This window comes from Rhopalosiphum padi, chromosome 1 (genome assembly GCF_020882245.1).
Source record: "Rhopalosiphum padi isolate XX-2018 chromosome 1, ASM2088224v1, whole genome shotgun sequence".
Taxonomy (NCBI): domain Eukaryota; kingdom Metazoa; phylum Arthropoda; class Insecta; order Hemiptera; family Aphididae; genus Rhopalosiphum; species Rhopalosiphum padi.
Genome location: NC_083597.1, coordinates 91,105,581 through 91,126,992, shown reverse-complemented (window position 1 = coordinate 91,126,992; position 21,412 = coordinate 91,105,581). Strand labels below are relative to the sequence as shown.

Sequence of the window (21,412 nt, the reverse complement as noted above, 5' to 3'; positions counted from 1 at the left end):
CCAATTGAGGATTTATCCTCAGTTTCTTGAATACGATTAATAATAAGTGATTCATAATATTCGGGTTTTTTATAGATATTGAAGCTTCGGATTAGTAGTTTATAGATTTTTACAAAAGTAATGCAAATGAGATAATCTAAACTACATATTGATTTTCATATTAATAATATTATATAATATTGTAATAAACTAAAACACTTATTCCTAAATCAGTTACTAGTTCAGTAACAAATTACGCTTTAATATAAAACAAATAAAGGCACGTATACAAATCTTTAAATCATTTATAGACTAATACTTTGAATTTGTCTCAATACGTAAAAAAAACGTAAATATTTATGACTTCAAGATTACAATATTCTGTATATTAATAACATACATGCTCAGTAAAAATTAATTCTAAATATTTAAAAAATAAAATTTAATTCAGAAAAATCATATACGGGAGATAATGATATAATAAACTAATTTAGAGTTTATAACTTAGGTAATACCTATTAATGTTCCTGTCTTCCTCATATTAATTTAAATTAATTTACCTATGATATAATTAATATTAATAACAATGATATTTTCAATAAAATATTGTAATATTAATCTAGGATTTTAAAATTCATCAAGCCACGTCTATACCAAGCTTCGTTCAACGCCGAGCTACATTCAAATGACGGCAAACCGATCGTCATCGCTTGCCGAAGACTAGTTTAAACACAGCATCTGCACAGCTCACGCCGAGAAAGTCCAAAAAAAAGGTCATTTTTTTCCACGAGGAAGTAACCTAATGTGGCGATATAGAATTTTATCATCGTAACCATTTACACAGCGTGAATTACACACATCTCTTGTTATAACTTCGTAATTATTATTTTATATTGTATTTTTATCTTGTATACTACTTTTAAGTTTTCCTATAGCTCTGCTTATTTATTAAAAATAAAGGACAACGAGTCGTTGCCATTGAGTCAATGGTTTTCGCTTAATAAACATATAACTATTTATTTTTGATAAACACAAAACAATGAAATGAACACGGGTGTGAAGTTAATAACGAACATAATAAAGTGTTATTAACTGTCACAAACAATTATCAACCGCATCATTACTAATTGAATTCATAATGAAAGGATTATTTTTTCAAACCACCTACAAGACAACGTCGTGAAATTTGCCGACACGTCCACATACAAAAAACATCGACTTCTGGTTCACCCTTTTATTGTGACTTGTCAGGCTGCCACAACGAGTGAACGACTTTCCACTGATATCACACGTCGCAGTGGTACGGCTTTTCACCTGTGTGCGTCCGCAGGTGACTGGTCAAATTGCTTCTTTGCGAGAACGACTTATTGCATTTGTCACAATTGTACGGTTTTTCACCTGTATGCGTCCGCAGGTGATTGGCCAAAGTGAGCTTTTGAGAGAACGACTTGTAGCATACGTTACAAGAGTACGGCCTTTCACCCGTATGCGCCCTTAGGTGACTGGTCAAATTGCTTCTTTGAGAGAACGACTTACCACACAAGTCACAATTGTACGGTTTTTCACCTGTGTGCGTCCGCATGTGATTGGCCAAAGTGAACTTTTGAGAGAACGACTTGTAGCATACGTTACAAGAGTACGGCCTTTCACCCGTATGCGTCCTTAGGTGACTGGTCAAATTGCTTCTTTGAGAGAACGACTTACCGCACAAGTCACATTCGTACGGTGTTTCACCCGTGTGCGTCCGCCGGTGTATTATCAGTTGGCTATTACTGATAAACTCCTTGTCACACACGTCGCATGAGTATGATTTCTTATCCGTGCACATACGCGGGTGTACTGTCAATTCACTGTCATTCCTGTTAGTATCAATCCTCGGATAACAAACGTAGCGTGGATAGCGATTTTTTCTCGTTCCTGTCCGTCGACGCATTGTCAGATGACTCTTCTGAACAAATGACATATCTCAATATATTTCATACAAGATTTTCACAATTATTATTGGTATCTAGATGCCAACTATTACGAGAACAAAATATGTTTTAAATAATGTATTTACAATTTAAAGTATTGAAAATTAGATTAGTTATCAACACAATTTTTTAAGCCAATATTGTTTTCATCTCTGTTTTATTCAAACCGCTAATGTTATAAATATTATTATGAGATTAATCAAACGTTTTTAATAGAAATACAATTATTTTTAATAATTTTATGCATATATTATGATACTGTTTGCAACTCACGTGGTCTATTTTATCTATATTATTATCGATGATAATCGCCAAACAGCGAGCTGCCTGCCGTACTTTATCGTTGGTGTGCAGTGTGCAGTGTGCAGTGTGCAGTGTGCACTGTGCACTGTGCAGTCTTCGCTCCGCCGTACGTTCGGCAAGTTTGCGGCCTTTGCTGTTTTGGTGAGCGACTGTTTTGTTCCGGGTGTGTCGTGTAACACGACTTCGATGTTTCACCGTAATTTTATATTTTAAATAATACATATAATTTAGTATTTACTTAAAATGTATTCTGAGGTTAAACATTTAAACTTTAACGAATAATTATAAATTAATATTCGATTATGAGAAATTACACTTGTTTTTAGAAACAGTTTAATTTTGAATGTTGATTAACTATCCACCCCGAACACTGAACCTAATCTTTAGTCTATACACTAAGTGAACGTCAAGGTTGCAGCTGTATCAGCTATAAAATATAAAAATAACATCTTACAATTTACCATCATGGTTACATAATGCAGCACTGGTTACTGATTTTTGCTACACGGTCTTATCACTTATCAAGTTTGTAGATAAATGAGAATTGAGGTTCCGCGTTCTAACAAAGCCATTCGACAAAAAGCCACCCGACACAAAACCATTAAAAATTGACATCTTATAGCTGATACAGCTGCAGGGCGCAGGCTTGACGTCCATTTGACACTCAGTGCATAGAATATAGAGATTAGACTCAGTGTTTATCGTGGTAAGGTAGTGATAGAATAGAAAGGACCGATTAATATGACCACTATACCTATTAACAAGGCTTCGAACTTAATGCGCTAAAAAATAATGAAATATGTGCATACATATATGTACTAAAAAAAATCTTAAATATTAAAATATGCAATATTATGCAGTAAAATATGTCAATATTCAGTTATTTTTTTAAAAAAAAACATTTATTTATATAAGAATAAACTAAAAAATTGTCAAATTATTTAAAAAAAAAAAATTAAACAAATTTAGGAATAATTTTTTTATTTTTGGTTGGTAGATCTTGTAACATTTTTCGAGTATTCACAGTCCTACAACCGTTTGTCGTATTCACAGAATTAAAATAAAGAGCTGCCACTGCCACACATCGCCGCATCGTATATATTTTGAATTATACTATACCATTAATTGATTGCAATTTACCGACCCGGTAAAAGATTTATTTTTATCAAAAACCATGTATACAACAAACAAATTTTTACTATATAAAAATAAATCTTTTTACTGGGCTGACCAATTGCAATCAATTATCGGTACCTATAGTATAATTCAAAATAAAGACAATGCGTCGATGTGTGACGGCTCTTTATTTTAACGTTTTTTAAATCAATGGTTTTTTAATAAAATATGCTTAAAATCTTTAAATATGCAAAATCATATAAATTTGGCTAAATATGCAACATTAATTTTTGTATTTAAATTGTATGTACCTACTATGAAACGAATTTGTATCAAATCAAATTTTTAATATGCAGCTTCCTAAAAAACATGCAAGTGCATAAAATTCCGAGCCCTGCTCATTAGTTATTAATTATTATCGATTATGACCGTTATGGGTACAGACATAAAATTTTGTTTTGACTTCTGTTTTTACTTTTTGCAGTAAATTGAATGAATATTTAAACGTTCATGTCATAAACGGATTACTCAAATTAAGAACTATAAACGTTAAAATTATTTTTTTCAACATATTTATAGATTTTTATTATCGAACAACATATTATAAAAATTTTGCATTCATATTTTGCAGTAGAATCCATAATCCATTTAGTGTTTTTGTTTTTAATATTACAGTAAATTGGCTTTAATAATTGCTTTAAAATTAAAGAGAACACAGATAATATTTTTAACTTTAAATCTTGGTCGATTTACTGTTATATTAAAACTAACAACACAAAATTGATTCTACTGAACACAAATGTTATATAGTTATATAATGAATCATTATTATAAGACTGAGACAACATAAGCGGGAATTACGTCCTCTAGAATCCTAGAGTCTACTCTAATTGAAGTTCAATTCCAGTTTTTTAATAGCATAGAGCATATAATATTCCATATTAATAGGGAGACAAATATTTTTTACGACCAATTTTAGGAGTAGCGCTGAGCCTTGAACGACACACGGCCTGCTGACACGTTGTTGTTCACACTACTCGGTGACGACCTGGTGTGGCCACGGTGTCGCAATATGGTAGCAAGACGAAGGTAGATCATTGTCAATGAACTCTTACAGAAAATTGCAAACAGGCTGTTTTTAAGGAATTCGATATAGGCAATTTTCTATGTATAATACGGATTGGATAAACTCGATTTTAAAAATAATAAAATATTTTAAAGTATATTTAATTTTATGAGCTATGGGCTATGGCCATAAAGACGTGTTAACTTTTTATTAGTGTTTTTAGTATTATTTGTTTTGAAACTATATTATGTTATGAAGCCAGATAGTTTTTAAAAATTTACATAATATAAAAATATTTGGTGATATTTTAAAGTAAAATACTTAACTAATTTTTGTGTAACTACAGTTATTCGTTTTTGAATTATAACAAAATAATAACAATTGTCTGAGGAGACATAATTATTTTACAAATGAATATATCATAAAACATTTTAACTAATAGGTATTCATATAAAAATTTATTTGAATTTTTAAGGGTGGAAGTAAGCTTGTATATGTTTTTAAATTTATATTAATAACAATTATGAGGAACCTTGTAATACATTTTTAGTTTTTATTAAGCGAAAACAACTTTATTGACAACTAAAAAAATAAAAATAAAATAAAATCAACATAATACATTTATTGTAATAAATTATAACGATTGCAAGGAAATTTTAAAAAGATTAGTATTTCAAATTATGTATCTAGCAATTACATAGACAAAACACTTTTAATTCGTCAATAAATTATCTACCTAATAAAACAATATTATTCCTATATTAAACATATAACATATACCTTCGAATACATACATATTATTTTATTTTTTTTAATTATTAATTATCTTTAAGAAAGTATATAATTTGTAAACTAAGAATTTTTTTACTGCAATTCGTCCGTACACAATGCTAACCGCATTCGCCGAATTCATACCACGCCAATAGCGACTACCTACCGTCCATTATAATATGGTTTACGTTACTCGCGAGCAGGTTAACCGCAATAATTTCCGCCATCGGTCAGTCGGTCCGTGAGAAAACGCGGTAATCAACGGCCTTTTTCTCCACATCCGTCGTGTCGTTACAAACGGTTTTTTTGGTCACAGCGAATGCGTAAACTCTTATGCAATGTGACGACATTTCAACGAAACGAGTCTTGAATACATATATATATTTGTTGTTGCCCCATCACTTCCGGTCCGACGAAACGCGTCACCCATTTGCCGATGTACCTACATCAGTCACCTGTGTATCTTCCCATGTTTCTTGTACTACGACCGTTATTAACAATTATTATATTTTATTAAAGTTTCACCAGTTCGTAAACTTTACTTTTTTTCATTCGATATGAAAAATTAATCGTCTTCTGATATTTCGTTTATAGGGGTAGGGGAGGGGCAAAAGCCTGTTACCCACCCCTGTGTATATTATACGCATAATTAACACTTTTTAAATATTATGAGTTTTCTAGAAAAATGTATACCGATACCTATGTACCTACTTAGATAATAAATAATTACTAATACGCGTGTTATCATAATATATATATATATATATATTGATACTTGAATAAGTATACCGCCACTAAACCATCAAATTATGCCCTAAAACCACCAAAATATATTCAAATATATGCACTATACATTTTGGTTTATTTCATAAACAACACAGTAAATCGTATTTTATAATTACATAGCATACCTAGAATAAGATCAGCCAGCAAAAATATGCAAATCCATGAATAAGACCTTTAATAAAAGCTTCCCCCGTCAAGGAGGTCTGGTCAAGCCTACTGCAGAGTTGTTCAATGTACAAATATTATTAAGTTATATTTTTACGAAATGTTGTCAATTAAACAATTTTACGTAATATATTATAAACTATGAATATTATGATGCATGCAGATTCAATTATTAGATTTATTGTAGTTACGTTAAGGTATTATAAATAATGGCACATGCCACAATATGCCGTTTAGTGTTTAAGTTGTTGTTACTATACGTCTATACCTATACGCATACCAATATTATAACTGTATGGTTATATTATACACTTGTGGTTTGTGCTAGTGGTATTACAGACATTTTTGACTGAATTTTAACATTAATGTTTATTTAAAAAATGATTTTTGATTATGAATAAACTAGGTATATTAAAACAAATTTTAAGATTTAGTTAAAAAAAATACACTTTGACTTATATATTTCTTTGCTGTTATTTTGTAGTTTTTCAAAGACCTTTCCGGAAGGACTTAAAATGTCATAAATTTTAATTTCCAATCTATTAAAGTGATGTTGGAAGTTTTTACTACTCCTGTGGTTATAAAGCTAAACAGCAAAGCCAATGCATTTAATATTCCACTCAGAATCTAAAATTGTCAGTTTTAGGAGGACAATTATTAATAATCAATTAGTTAACAATTTATCATTATATCAATAATCGATACATTTAGTTATAATAAAAATGCAATACGTAGTAAAAAGAGTATTGTTAATTGTTATATTTATGAAAAATTATAGGGATTAATAACACAGTTCAGAGTAGAAAACCAAATAAAACAGTCAGCAATAATCAATTTTATGATATACTTAGACTCAAAATAGGTAGTTATATATTTTTTTCACAATATAATACATTATACTGACAGGAATAATGATAATTATTACTTAATAAATGTGTTAATTTCAATCAACCTATGTCTATACTTTTCACTATATTCATATTAATCATTATTTTTTTTAAATATTTAATATTCATACAAAGAAATAGTTAATATTATCATTATTCAAAGTTATATCACGTCAAGTTGTTTGTCGTATGTTAAATATTTAATGATTAAATGATACAATTTAAAGATCACCAAATTACCAAATATAATTATAAAATGTACCATGTAGTGCAAGTGCTACATGCGGATCAATATAATACAATTAATTCAAGTAAGATATAATGAAAACATACAATTTAATTCAACCAAAATTTTAATTTTAATAATATGTATATTATATAATTAACAATAAACAGCTTGTAAAATTGTTACCAAATGGTAAAAAAAAAAAATATGCTGTAAACAAATCATAAAGGCAGTTTGCTTTATTATTTATCAACATTTACACTATTTTATGAAAAGTTAAATACATAAGAAATAAAATACAAAACAGTTGTCAAATATATTCAAATTATCCGTAAATCCATAACAATAAATAATCCGTATTAAATTGACACATTAAAAAGAAGCAACATCAGTAAATTTACGTTTAAAATACGTTTTCATATTTACATTTGTTGTTTTTAGTAGATAATAAATAATATAGTAATAATCATATTTCATAATAATATAATAATAATCAATTATTAAAAGTTAGAATCGCTAAAACAAATTTATTCTATTTATCACTTCATTAGCGTCTATAGAAAAAATCATCATCTTATACCTTGTACAATATAGTTCCCCAAAAATAAGCTTATCACATTTATTTAAGCACACTAAAATTGATTTATACACATTGAGCTTGTACGGATAACAATAATTTTGTGCAAAAAAAAAAACAATCAAACAAACTTCTACACTTTTTTGTCATATTTACAAAAAAAAGTTATTTTTTACATCCAATTACCTTAACATTTATATGTAATGTGTGTATTATAATTAAAATAAATATAATATATAAGTTAAAATAAATTCATACATATATATGTATTCATATTTAAACACAAAAGCTACTCATATTTGAAAATGTTATTTACGTTTTTGTTTTGGAGGTATATCTTTTTGAGATCAAAGGCACTGGCATATTCATTTAAATGAGTTAAATGAACAAAAAATATAAATATAAGTATGCATGTATACATACAAATATTAACATTAAATATTTTTTGTTGCACAGTTATAAAAAATAGTAAATACTTACACTGTCATGTGAAAATATGTTTATTATAATATTTATGGCACAAAAATGTAAAATAATTTTTTATTCTTTTAATTAATTTTAGTTTGTTTGATGAAAATAAACATTTTTACTAGCAAATACTTTCCATTGATATTTTTTTTATACACAATAAACAATAACAAAATAATAATAAAAGAAAAATCCAATCATTTCAAAGACAATCAGTCTTTATTACTCAGCACTTTAAGATAAGTGATAACATAATAACATACACACTTATATATATACACACACAATACATACACATACGTGATCATGCATGCACATTCATATATGTGTGCCTGTTTATGTATATTAAACAAGATTAACTCAAATAAAGTATAAATATATAATTCTGAGTAAGTAAATGGAAATTGTCCTTGAATTTCAAACATAAGAGTGTAGCCGACATTTTTGTTAATCAAACATATGTATCTACGCATAAATTAATAATAATGTGGATGTGGGCTACAAGCAATTTTTTTTTGCAGAGCAAACCTATTTGCAATACTTAAACTAAAAAGTTAACTTAAGATTTTTGATTACAGTTAACACCTGGAATCGCTTAAGTTATAAGAAGCTAACTCGAAACATATTTTTTAATGATTAAGTTTAACATTGAATGATCTAAATAACAATACATAATTATTACATGAATTCTTAAAACTACAACAAATATTAGAGACTAATTTTAACAAATTATATATTGTATAATATGTATGTTTATACAAGTAAATACAAGTAATATATTTCCACATGTACATATAATAAAATATAATATTAACTTAACATAGCAAATAATATGTGTATAGTTGTAGAATGTATAAAATAGTTGTTACTTTAAAACGAACACATTTTTTTTTTTATGTATATATAATTAAATAATAATATTTATATTTTAATATGATTAAAACATCGAAAATTAACATGAATTTACTGGGCAACATAATTAAAACATTTTCATAGACTTGTCTTTAAATTTTCCAATAGAACACACACAATCGTTTCAACTAGAACAAAAAAAAAATAAAAACATAAATAAATACACAATTCAAAAAACAGAATAAAAAAAAATTGGTTATTATAAATTATTATAATAATATCGATTAGGTCATTAATCATTAACATTATACATTGTACATTTAATATGTCTGTTTAGTCTATTATCCATTTATTTCAAATAAAAACTAGAATGCGATACTCAAATACTGCACTGTTAACCGCCCCCCCTCTAGATTCTATACACATAACACACTAAATCTTAAGAACGTGATGAAAAATAAATTTTTAGTCATTCCCCTCCCTACACACACACAAAACTGTCAAACATGCTATATGTTCAATTTACGTCATGCACTTCAGAAAATATATGTGTATACTCAAGGAGAAATAAAATATTATTAAATTAGCATGCTGCACATTAATAAATTTAATAATAAAATAATTGATTCAAAAAAAATGTTTATGTTATTAAAATTTTTAATTTATTACTCTGTTTAAATTATTTGGTAGACTCCCGTTAATTCAAAAGATTTTAAACAAATCCTTAAACGGTTCTCAAATAATTATTTATAAGAGAATATAAATTCCTGCATTTAACATATTGTTTTAATATTTGATTGAATATAGGCATAAGGTATATTTTTAAAATTTAAAACTTAATGTGAAGTCGACTGCAAACATAAACAATGAAAAATCACTAACGATGTTTAACAGAATTAAAATATTGTTATACCACGTAATTTTCATAAGACGTTCTAGATTTCCAACAACACACATGGACAGAGTCCACTACTGATTACCTACATCAAATTTACATTATGAAAAACAATCGAATTTCTTATCAAGTTGACAGTGAATGAAGTATCTATTCAAATATTGAAATATACTGCTCACATACAGAAAGATTGTTAATTACTTATGCATACCTAATATTATTATTATTATTATTGTTGTTATTATAATATATAGTACACCGTACACGGACAGCGTACGTCCACATACAACTAACGGTAAAATAGAAGGGCACATCAGCCGCGATTAACGCGACCTTTGAACCTTCGATTGTTTCTAAATTCTTTAAAAATTAACGTCAATTAAAACGTCTATAAAATATCCATGCTTTAATTGCATGATTCTTAATCACGTTGGTTATTACCATATTATATTATAATTGTTGTCGTGTTGATGAATTCGAAAAAAAAATGCTGCTGATACGATCGATTGAGATTTGGCTAGCGCCACCAACGCAGAATACAATACTACGGTGGTGGTGAAAGCGACCCGAGTCGTAAGAACCCGGACACGAATTGAAAGCATTTTAATATCACAAGTGCACTGGCCGACCTTTTGGAGACCGACGAGACGGCGAAGAAATAGAGATAGAGAGAGGGAACGGTAATTGAAATCCACGACATTGTTTCACAAAGGCGCCACTACACCGATAAGGGAAAAACAAAAACCCTTGTGAGGGAAGAACACGACCGATAGTAACAAAACCTTACATAATTAGTACAGGAAATGATATGACACGGGGCTATAAAAACAGTAAAGCAAATACAACTGTCTTCCTTTAAAAATAAAAAAAGCAAACAAAAAACTGCGACCGAAAATTTGAGTGGATTAGCTCGTCGCCGGCGGGATTAAAAATAATTGACATATATAGAACGATTCTAGGTTCTTTTTCTCGGGTATTCTCAAGAGTGCTTTACTGAAATTGAATCATTAACGGATATTGTCAGTGCTCCGGTTACAACAGAATACCCAGAGAAACCACTACTACTCCGAACGTTAGTTAGAACGGCGCATTAACACGAGATAACGAGACGTTCAGTAATTTATTAAAAAAAAATTATATTTTTTTAATTTCATCATCAGTGTACTATATACTCGTACACCGATTAGGACCCACCCGACGTACACATATAGAAATGATTTCACGACAACGCGGCGGCGGTGACGTGACTCCGCCTATTCCGAAACACTTCGATACACTGATAATATTAATAGAAAAGAAAAAAGGTATGCGTTGCAACACCATGGGTACATACGTTCGAATCAATAATCACGAAATATGGTGACCGCTAACACAACATATTAAAATGTTGGAAAAATATAATATTATAGTGATTTCCGTCTGTTTTAATACAAATGGCTAAATATATTTATAAAACTGCGGAACTTAAGTGAGCTAAGATTTCATATTTTAATCAAAACAAACCAAAGCGTGCTTGGTGTAAACATTATTATTTATTATTACGATTAAACGGGAGGTATTTAAGACTGCAAAAAGTTGAAAAACATATTTTTTAACCATTTCCTACACCCAAAGTTTCGAACTATATACCGTTGATATTCAACACAAATCAAAAATCGTCCAATGCACAACCGTAGATTTATTTTATACATCACATTATATACACACATCTTAAACCCACACACACCTTTTTAATGGACCCAATGGTGTCCGGAGCTAAACGACGATTGGTCGTGGCTGACGGATGCCAGTGTCTGCGTAGTGGCTACCGACGGTTGCGGTTGTGCCGGTGGATTGAAGTTGTTAAAGTCCAAGCAGCCGCCTAGACTAACTTCATGGCTGATCACTTCGTCCACGTTGCACTCTACAGGCGGGAATTTATCCAAGTTGATGTTGAGCTCGTCGAACGACAGATGTGATGAGCCCATAATTTGTCCAACCACAGTGGCCGACATGTTGTCATCCTGCTGGTCGTTCAACATGTTGTCAAACGATATACACTCCTGGGGAGGAAAAAAATTAAGTTTCAAGTCTACTTGTTTTTGAAAGCGTATCATATACGTATATATAAAGAATTGGAAAAGTAAAAGACAAAAACGGATTTTACACGTCCAAAATCAAAATCTGAACTTTCATTTTTTAAATGTTAGTCAAAAGATTTATGATTATGCTAAAATTGATTATTTACCGAAATAGGTTATTATACTATATGATACTACAAGAGTTGGTAATTATATAGTAATAAATAATTACAGCAATGACCATCCTAACCCAGACTACAACAATGATGCTTCCCGTGCGGCGTACCTGTTTTATATAAGCGTTCTCGAGCTGGTTGAGGTTGAAACACGAACACCCTTGGTAACCGTGGATAGGACACGACTGAATCGATAAGCTACTGTACGGCGGCGGGGGTGGACGGTTATCCAAGAATACGTCTCTATAGCTTTCGAGCGTCTGTAGCGGTTGAGAGAGCCGGACGGTCTGCGCCAGCGACCCGGCTAGCTGATCGGCCTGACCCTGTTCTGCCACCGAGTCCAGGCCGTAGTCGGCGGTGCTGAGCTGCTCACTGAATATTGGTGATAGACGGCCGGTGGATGAAGCGTTTGACGAAGCCCGTGCTCTGAAGTCGGGACTGTAATGTATGAGTACCCAAAGATTAGTGATGTTACAAACAGCAGTTGCAATTTTTGAACCGAACTACTGATTACTGTTAGGTAAATTGATTCGGTTCGAAAATCGAACTAATTTTTTCAAGAGCGATTTATTGTTTATTATTTTATTGGTTAGTCAATAATATTCGATTTTTGAATTATGTAAAATATATTTTAAAATTGATTTCAACATTTTAGTTTGGTTGAGGCTTAAAAAATGTTTAAGATTCGGTTGATGGAATTCAAAAATCGAGGCACGTAACATCACTAACAAATAAGACGCAATAAAAATACAATCATGTTTGTGTTTGCGTTTATAGTGTTTATACCAATAAATTGTTACATAAATAGTTCCTTTTCAAAATTGCCCTGTTCACGTTTCCGTAAGTCAATTACTCTGTATACATGAGTTTAATATTTTCGGCTACAATTCAATTCCAATACGTTTTTAACGACAAATCACGATCAAATGTTCCAAAAGTTACAAAAATCGACGCTTCGACGGTAAATTAAATATTAATAATAGACTATGATTACCGTCGCGAGTTTGTCGAATAGTTTTCGTTACCACAGAAATCGAACGCGCTCGTCATTACACGACAACATATTTTATTTCCTACCTAAGTCCAGTAGACATATTATAAAACACGACCGACATTGAGTATTACATAGTATTTATAAACGGATAGAATAAAAATTTAAAAAAAATTACCAACCTGAATTGGAATCCCCTGAGGGGTGACACAGGTATCATGTCGGAGTTTTCAGAAATCGAAGAGCTAGGACTAGGTGTGTTTTCGGGATGCAAACCGTTGCGAATGGCCTCGACAACCTTCTTCACGCGCCCACGTCTTTTCTCGAATTTGGGTGTCTCCATGGACGTGGCACGGCGCCTGGATTTTCCGGTCGTCCGGCTCGCGTTGTGGTTGATCTGCCACCATGACGACTTGCCAGTGCCCTCGTTTTGGATCTTTTCGAACCGACTGTGAAGTGACAGATTGTGACGTATAGAGTTCTGCAAACACACACCGAAACGGCCAAATATTAATTATACGATGGCGATATACCTAGTCTTAAGTCATTATTATACACAGAATACAAGTAGCTGTCGGGTACAGAATGCGCGTCATTAAATACATGTTACACGCCCTAATGATCATTTAACTGGATAATAATATGGTTATCGAAATAATCGACCGAACTCCAAACTATATAATATTGTGAATATAATGTGTGTAATACAATCATTTCTAACGCATTGTATAAATAGATATAGTTTCTTACGAGTTATATTTTGTTTTTGTTTTTCCCCACCCCACCACTTAAGTATTTTAATACTAATATACATTATACATTGTGCTTAACAACGAATTTCAACGTAAAAAACGAAGAAGAATACGTTGAATTTCGAGATTATGTCAGATTATCTGGTAATCTATATACCTACAGGTGTATTCATATAATATTCTAAGTGTTAACATTGATCGTCATTGTCGTCGTCGTTTTTAAAACACTATATGAAAAGACAAACCTTGACGAATACTCCCACCTATGACCGAATGAATTTCGGAATACAAATTATCCGTTTAAAGTGAATATAAATTATGTGTATTATAAGTATCATATTAATAAATCATACGTGGCCGCCGCCGGCGTAAAATTTAAGTCCTAACGAAATACAATATGGTAATCGGTATGATTTGAAATCGTGTTAATTTTCGGTGTCCTCACAGCTATTCCCTACGAAATTCATAGCATTGGCACACGGTTGACAATGTTATAAGCGTATCTTATAACACTACAGTCGTCTTATAGAAATAGCGGATCGCCATGCCCTTTAATATACTCAAGGCTGAAATCCGGGAATATAATATAAGTATTATATCAAATTACATATACACACAACGAGCGGTAGAACATCATGGACCAATTAGTCCGTGTGTGGTGTGGATAGTATACGAATTCGACATCATAATTCTTATTTATAGTCGAAATATTTATTTGATTTCGTCGCCTCCTACCTACAAAATAGGTTAAAAAAAATTCTCTCTACAGAATATATTCATTTTGTAATAAATTAAATTATTGTGCTATGTCCATACGACCTTCAAATTTTTTTTTCAATTTGATTAAGCTTTATTAAATGCACGACAGACAAGGATGGAAGTGTACAACGGGAATACCGAAACACAAGTGTAATGCGTAGTAAGTGCAATAGTCCCGGCCAATGACAGTAGTTCTATAACAAGGGTTAAGTGAAAGATCAACTTTATAAGCAGACTCTCCTTAGCCTATATTAAATATTATTATTTATTTATTTACGTAGTTCTTTAAGACTGTAGTCGATCGAAATGAATGTTATTGGATTTTAGAATATCCTTAAAAAAGTAACTAATTAAATGTCAGTTTAAATTAATTAAACATAATGAAAATAAATCAGAAATCATAATTTAAATTATAAATTACAGAATAAAATGTGTGTATACTAAAATATTTCATTCTGATTACCTTGTTCAGACCAAATGAATAGTTTTATCATTAAAGGTAAACAATTATCGATTGTTACCGAACATAAAATGTAATCAAATGTTTTATATAAGTCATAAAATGAACTATCAAAAGCAATGATTCAACACGTGATTAATTTAATGAAACATTTTTAAAACTATATTTTCTAATACTTTTCATTAAAAAAAAAAATGTACAAGGTATATCAAAGATTTATAGACGTAATAACATATTATTTCATAATATGTTACACAAATCCATCTCTACATTTGCTGTACACTACTACCTAATTAAAATAACAATAAATCAATAAAATAAACCTATTTTCAACCATAAAATTATTATTATTTGTATTTTATATATTAAGTTTAAAAATGTGATAATATTATTTATCATTTTTCTAATTTAAAAAATTATTATTTAATATTTATAATTCTTTTTTAAACATACAAGTTTTGTTTGCTTTTATTTTGTTGTTAATTAGTATTTAAAAACTTTTTGGTTTTCATTTTTTATCAATTAATAATTATTAGAAGTTTGAATGAAAATTAATATTCAAATCATATTTAAAAAATAAGCTGGAAACAAAATACAGGAAACTGTAGTTTATAAGATGTTGGACAACAAATCTTTTTTTAAATAAAAGCAGTATTTATTTATAACATTGTTTGATAAAAACAATAAAATGTAAAAAAATAAACGAGAGGATGTTTTTATATAACACAATAATATTTTTAGCTCCTTATTATTAATACTTGTAAAAAAATGTAATCATCTCGGCACACAAATTAATATAATATTATAAACAATTATACAATATATTATAATAATTAATGTATTTATCATAAAAAATAATTATATAGGGCGAAGTACATATTTGTGTTTGTATATTTTCTTTAATTATGTGATTCTCAAAATCATATAATTGTCGTATTATCTATTAATATATAATATTATATATGTGTTTATATAATTGTACAGTTAGTGGGAATCGCGTATTGACTTATTCCGAAATAACTATTTAAAAAGTCATATTAATTATTAATATAATCTAATGCGAGATTTAATTCATATGGGCAAATTCACGTTTTCTAATTGAAGAAGTCAAATAATTGTTTTCACTAAAATTAATAAATATTTATATTAATTATTGTTTTATACAGCCCAAATCAGTCGATATACAAGTGATGATTATATATAAATAATATGATATATAAAAAAATAAACAGAAATAAACCAAGACAATATGGTAAAAGCCACACCGCATACACGTAATATTATTCTACAGGTTATAACTCATTATCATACATAAATCGTACTCGAAACTTCGACAGTGATTAACTATTAGGAAACAAATTTATTGTATAAAGTATATTTTATGAATATAATTTAAAAAAAAAATAATAACATTACTGTTCAATGTGCACCGTATGAAGTATGAATAATGATAACTGTGATATAATATTTCGTATTAATTTATATTAATAAATACGCATTAATAGCGTACATAGGTACAGATTTTTCTTTCGACCGCAAAAATACCAATTTAGCAGTTAATTCAAAAAAAAATGTCAGCAGACCAAACAAGAGTGAGACGCGAGTCTGAAGCTGATGTTTATGCCGGCAGTGCTGAGTTTTTTTGGGGTCACGCACGTCGTCATTTACGCCAAGTTAAAAATAAAACATTTGGCTTTTCGCAATCGTAAACAGGATAAAAGTTTCTGTGAAAATAAATTGCGCGCCGTGCCCGCCCGTCGTCATCGGTTTGCGAATATTATTGTGCGATTATATTTCCACCGCACAACCTCCGATCGATTTCGACACGATCTCCTCGATCTTGAAAATGCACCCGCGTGGCGAGACGGTCGGGCGTGTGGTACACGCGGAACACGCGGATTTTATGAAACGACGAAGATTGCGGCGCACGTGTGTGTGGAGCGCGTAATATTGGCAAACCGGCGCGCGCGTGTGCGTGTGCGTGTGTATTAGCGGCGGTGCTCGTTAATAAAACACTACAATAATAATATAATGGATGCGAGAAAATGAAATGATTTTTGTACGTCGCAGATACGTCGATATGACGCGTTGTACAACGTTGTACTAGGTTAGGTTTTATTTTATTTTCGAGCATTCACATATTGTTGCGTTCGTCGTAAACACGGGAATTCATAAAAAATGTCGGCATTTTAAACGTGCGAATGTTAGTGTGTGCGTATATAAGAGCGTGAAAAACTCACGCGCCCGAGACCTTGAAGCAGCCACCAACAAAACCGCGGTAGCGCGGTGACGTAACTTCTGATAAGTTGGCAAATCCTAGCGATATTCTATTTATCTATACTGCGCCGTACTTTGCGTAAGCAAAATAACTAATGAAACTGTTGACGACTCGGTAAAGGTTTTCCGAAGTTTAAATTTTAATTTCTATTACCCTACGAATGATGTCAGGCAAAAGACAATATTTTTTGGATATGATTTGTTTTACGCATACCATTACCATACAGCATAATAACTACTACACTGTTTAACAGCGACTGCAGTGTAACAATAAAAGTGTTTTCGGCGATAAAAAATAAAACATGAAAATTCGACGCAACTTACATTCACTGACTTCCCGGGCGACATTAATTAAAGGAGTGGAAACGACAGAAAGCAACGAATTCGACGGATATCATAAACGATAACAAGTGGATTCTTAATAATTTCGTTATTATTATGAAACGAAATGAATCGTGTAAACGAGTTCAATGTAATTGTGTTTGTTATTATTATTTAAAATGAAGCATAATAAACGCCCAGCGAGTGGAATAATATTGGAAAGATGCTAAATTACAGACCGCGTGGTTTTTTTTTTTTATATCCGTACAATAATATTATTATACCGATCGTACGATATAAATAAATGGTTACTACGAAACGATTTCGCTACGTCACACATCCGCATTCCCTTCCTCGTGAAGTCGAACCATAAGTATGAATACATATTATTATGGGTACCGCCGACCAAGCGGAAAGCGTCGATTTTCACATCACACGTTGTCATCCCCCCACTCCAATAACAATTTCGGTATAAGATACGTCGTAGGTAACAAACTTATAATACACATATAATATTATTGTATATTATGCCGAACACGACGTCATCCACTACTATTATTGTTTTTATTATTATTTCTATTACTATTACTACTACTACTAATACTACTAATACTACTACTATTACTACTACTACTACTACTACTACTACTACTGCTATTACTACTACAGAGACAAACCGGTTGTCCTTCAGAGGCCTCGATGGCTTTGCGGATCGGTGGCGGCAAGCAGCGTTTCGTCATTACAACTGCTGTGGCGCTAAAATATGTTCTCCTGAAAATCTTGCCACCTATATAGTATATATAGACGCGCGTAACGTGAACGATGCGCGATCGACGTGGACGACGACGAAATGGCTGCCGCCCGTGGCGTAAGCTACTCCCCTCGGCGGCGGTGTGTCATTAGACGTGCCGGACAAATATTTTCGAAATCCACAACATATTCACAAGCCTGTAGGTGTCCATACAACCAGACTGACTTCTGACAGTGTGTGTATCATCAATGATTTGATGTTGGGTGTAATATGCCAACACTCCTAGGCTCACCGTAATATTCTATTATAAGTAGACATATACAGGTACAAACGAGCGCCTACGGGGTCATCCATTGAGTAATTAAGACGCAACACACTATAACACAAAATGCCGGCCATTAGATGACCTCGAGTATGGTTGTTTTATTAACATTTATTATTTAAAGTTGGTTGGATTTGTGTTGTACATTTCAATAACTACCTATTATGGAAATCGAATATTACTATACAACATATATTTTATATATAAATATATGTATATATTATGTATAGCGTATATATAAAATATATTATACAACTTATGTAATCGTGTAAATAAAGTAAACATTTTTTTTTTATGGGTTTTATTTATATTCACTTTAATTGGATTCTTAACTTAACCGGTATCCTAAATATAGCACATGATGTCCCGATAATATTAATATGTGTTACTGTGTTAATAATAATTATGTTATGTGTATGGGACTTCTTATATTAAAATATAAACTTAATAATGCAAATTCACCTATGTACAAAATTTGTAAAAAAAATTGGTTTTCCAAAAATTTAACACATTCAATTATTTATAGTGAAACTTTAACAGGTATGTTTAAAATGCACGCGTTAAACGAACACATACCTAGTGAATTAATTGGACATAAGGGTATCAGGTGACTAAAAGAATCTGATTACAATACGTCAAAATACATTTTACGGGATAATTTTGAGGAAAAAAACTATTATTAGTTATTATTTGACTAATCCTCTTACTAACTACTTAAGCAATATAATGTATGTATTACCTATATATTATAAAGGTAATATTAGAAGGGGACAGATGTGCAAAGTAAAGATGTTAGGAATTAAAAACCAAACCATTTTCATTGGTCAGAATATCGATGAGTCTTATAATGTTTGATCGACGATAAGACTGCCGAAAATCCTTTAAAAAAAAAAACCTTTTCACTACCTACGTATGACGTATTCTTTGAATCTTCAGGGATCGCGAATATGTATCTGAATAGTAAGAGGGAGTAAGGACAAAGACTATCGCCATAAATATTTTACACATGCATAAAATTTGATCAATAGACCCTTTTTTGGTATAATAATATGTTCCAGTTAAATGGAAATCATCATATTCTCGCGATACATTTGCAACTCTATCCACTCATCATGCATCTGCCACCACCCCGTGCGTTAATCTGAAGGACCATTGTCCGGTATTGGTAGGCCAGCTGTTTCAAAAATCATGAGAGAATTTCGGGACAAAAAGGGATATTGGCAAACAATATTCCGCACCCCCGCAACCCTTTTTGTATAGAATTCCCAGCAAACGAATTTCTCACGATCTCAATAGCGGATGTGCACAAACGCGTATATGCATAATGCATGTATAATAAAAGTAAAAACTTCAAAATAATAGAAACAATGCCCAAAATGTAGTGCCAACGCCACGAAAGAGAGATGACAGATCTCACGCAACCCATCAGGCGCATTATATCATTCTGACATAAATAGAAAAATTAAAAATTATCAGAAAAAAAATAATTGGAACATCCAATAAACTAATTTGAAATTATATGCTTGGTGAAAAGAACCCACTTTGGTTTTTGTTTAAGTAAAGTTTAGTTAGACACAGAATTATGTTTATATTACAAAATAAAACCGAAATACAAATAACTTAAATGCTTTAAAAATATAGTTAACAAAACTCTTGTTATGGAATAATCGATTAAACGATGATGGTTTTGAAATTGCCCAGAAGTGATAATACTTAAACAATTATAAAATTAAGCAACTAATATGAATAAACACACACATACATATACATTAATGTATACATATTACATTATGTAGGTATACGATCAAGGATACAATGCGATAGTTCTATGAACATAAAGAGTATTATTAGAAAAAAAAATGCTAACGTCAATAAAATTAAGTACATAATATTTTACTCGGAACACCAATCAAAAACCACCATCGTTCTCAAAATATTTTAATTTTTATTACACCCAAAAATTTATATTTATTCATAACAGTTTAAAAACTAATTTTCTTATACAACTCCTAACATTAAATCAGGTTATTTATTTAAATTATTTAAATGTAAATTAGTATAAAAATAGACTTAAAAAATATATGCATACAATTTAAATATTATTAGGTACATTAATGTTCGACTCAGCACATTATAATGATAAGACGGTTGAACACATTTTTCAAATTCTGAGCGAAGCGACGAATTTATTTAATACTATTATAAGATAAAATATTATTTATTCATATACAGATGAAAAAATACTGGAACCTACAGTTCTATAGGTAGAAAAAATATTGGAAAAATGAGAAGATTTATCATCAGCTTTTAAAAAAATAATATTACCAACGAGAAAGCTCACTATTTGTGTACTCGATTCAACAGCACGGCCATGTCTATTAGTGTAAAATTTACGTACAGCAAAAAAAGGAACTCATTTTTAAACTGAGCTCATTCTCCTTTCTACGCTCTCACTGCGGGCACTTATATGTACGCCTGT

At 30.7% G+C, this 21,412-nt stretch overlaps 2 protein-coding genes across 2 annotated transcripts in view; both read right to left on the bottom strand.

The window, feature by feature from the left end:
• Positions 1-1,264: 1,264 nt before the first annotated feature.
• LOC132927433 (gastrula zinc finger protein XlCGF49.1-like) lies at positions 1,265-1,942 on the bottom strand. Its single transcript, XM_060991962.1, has one exon. It carries the CDS (start codon positions 1,940-1,942, stop codon positions 1,265-1,267), a length of 678 nt encoding a protein of 225 aa, XP_060847945.1.
• Positions 1,943-7,496: 5,554 nt separating this feature from the next.
• Positions 7,497-21,412, bottom strand: part of LOC132920525 (forkhead box protein O) — a 40,529-nt gene continuing 26,613 nt past the window's right edge. Inside the window, exons 2-5 of the mRNA XM_060983025.1 lie at positions 13,474-13,772; positions 12,411-12,738; positions 11,791-12,106; positions 7,497-9,357 (exon numbers count right to left, since the gene is read on the bottom strand). Coding sequence (XP_060839008.1) covers positions 11,795-12,106; positions 12,411-12,738; positions 13,474-13,772 — 939 coding nt within the window. The 3' untranslated portion in view covers positions 7,497-9,357; positions 11,791-11,794. The remainder of the gene's footprint in view (positions 9,358-11,790; positions 12,107-12,410; positions 12,739-13,473; positions 13,773-21,412) is intronic.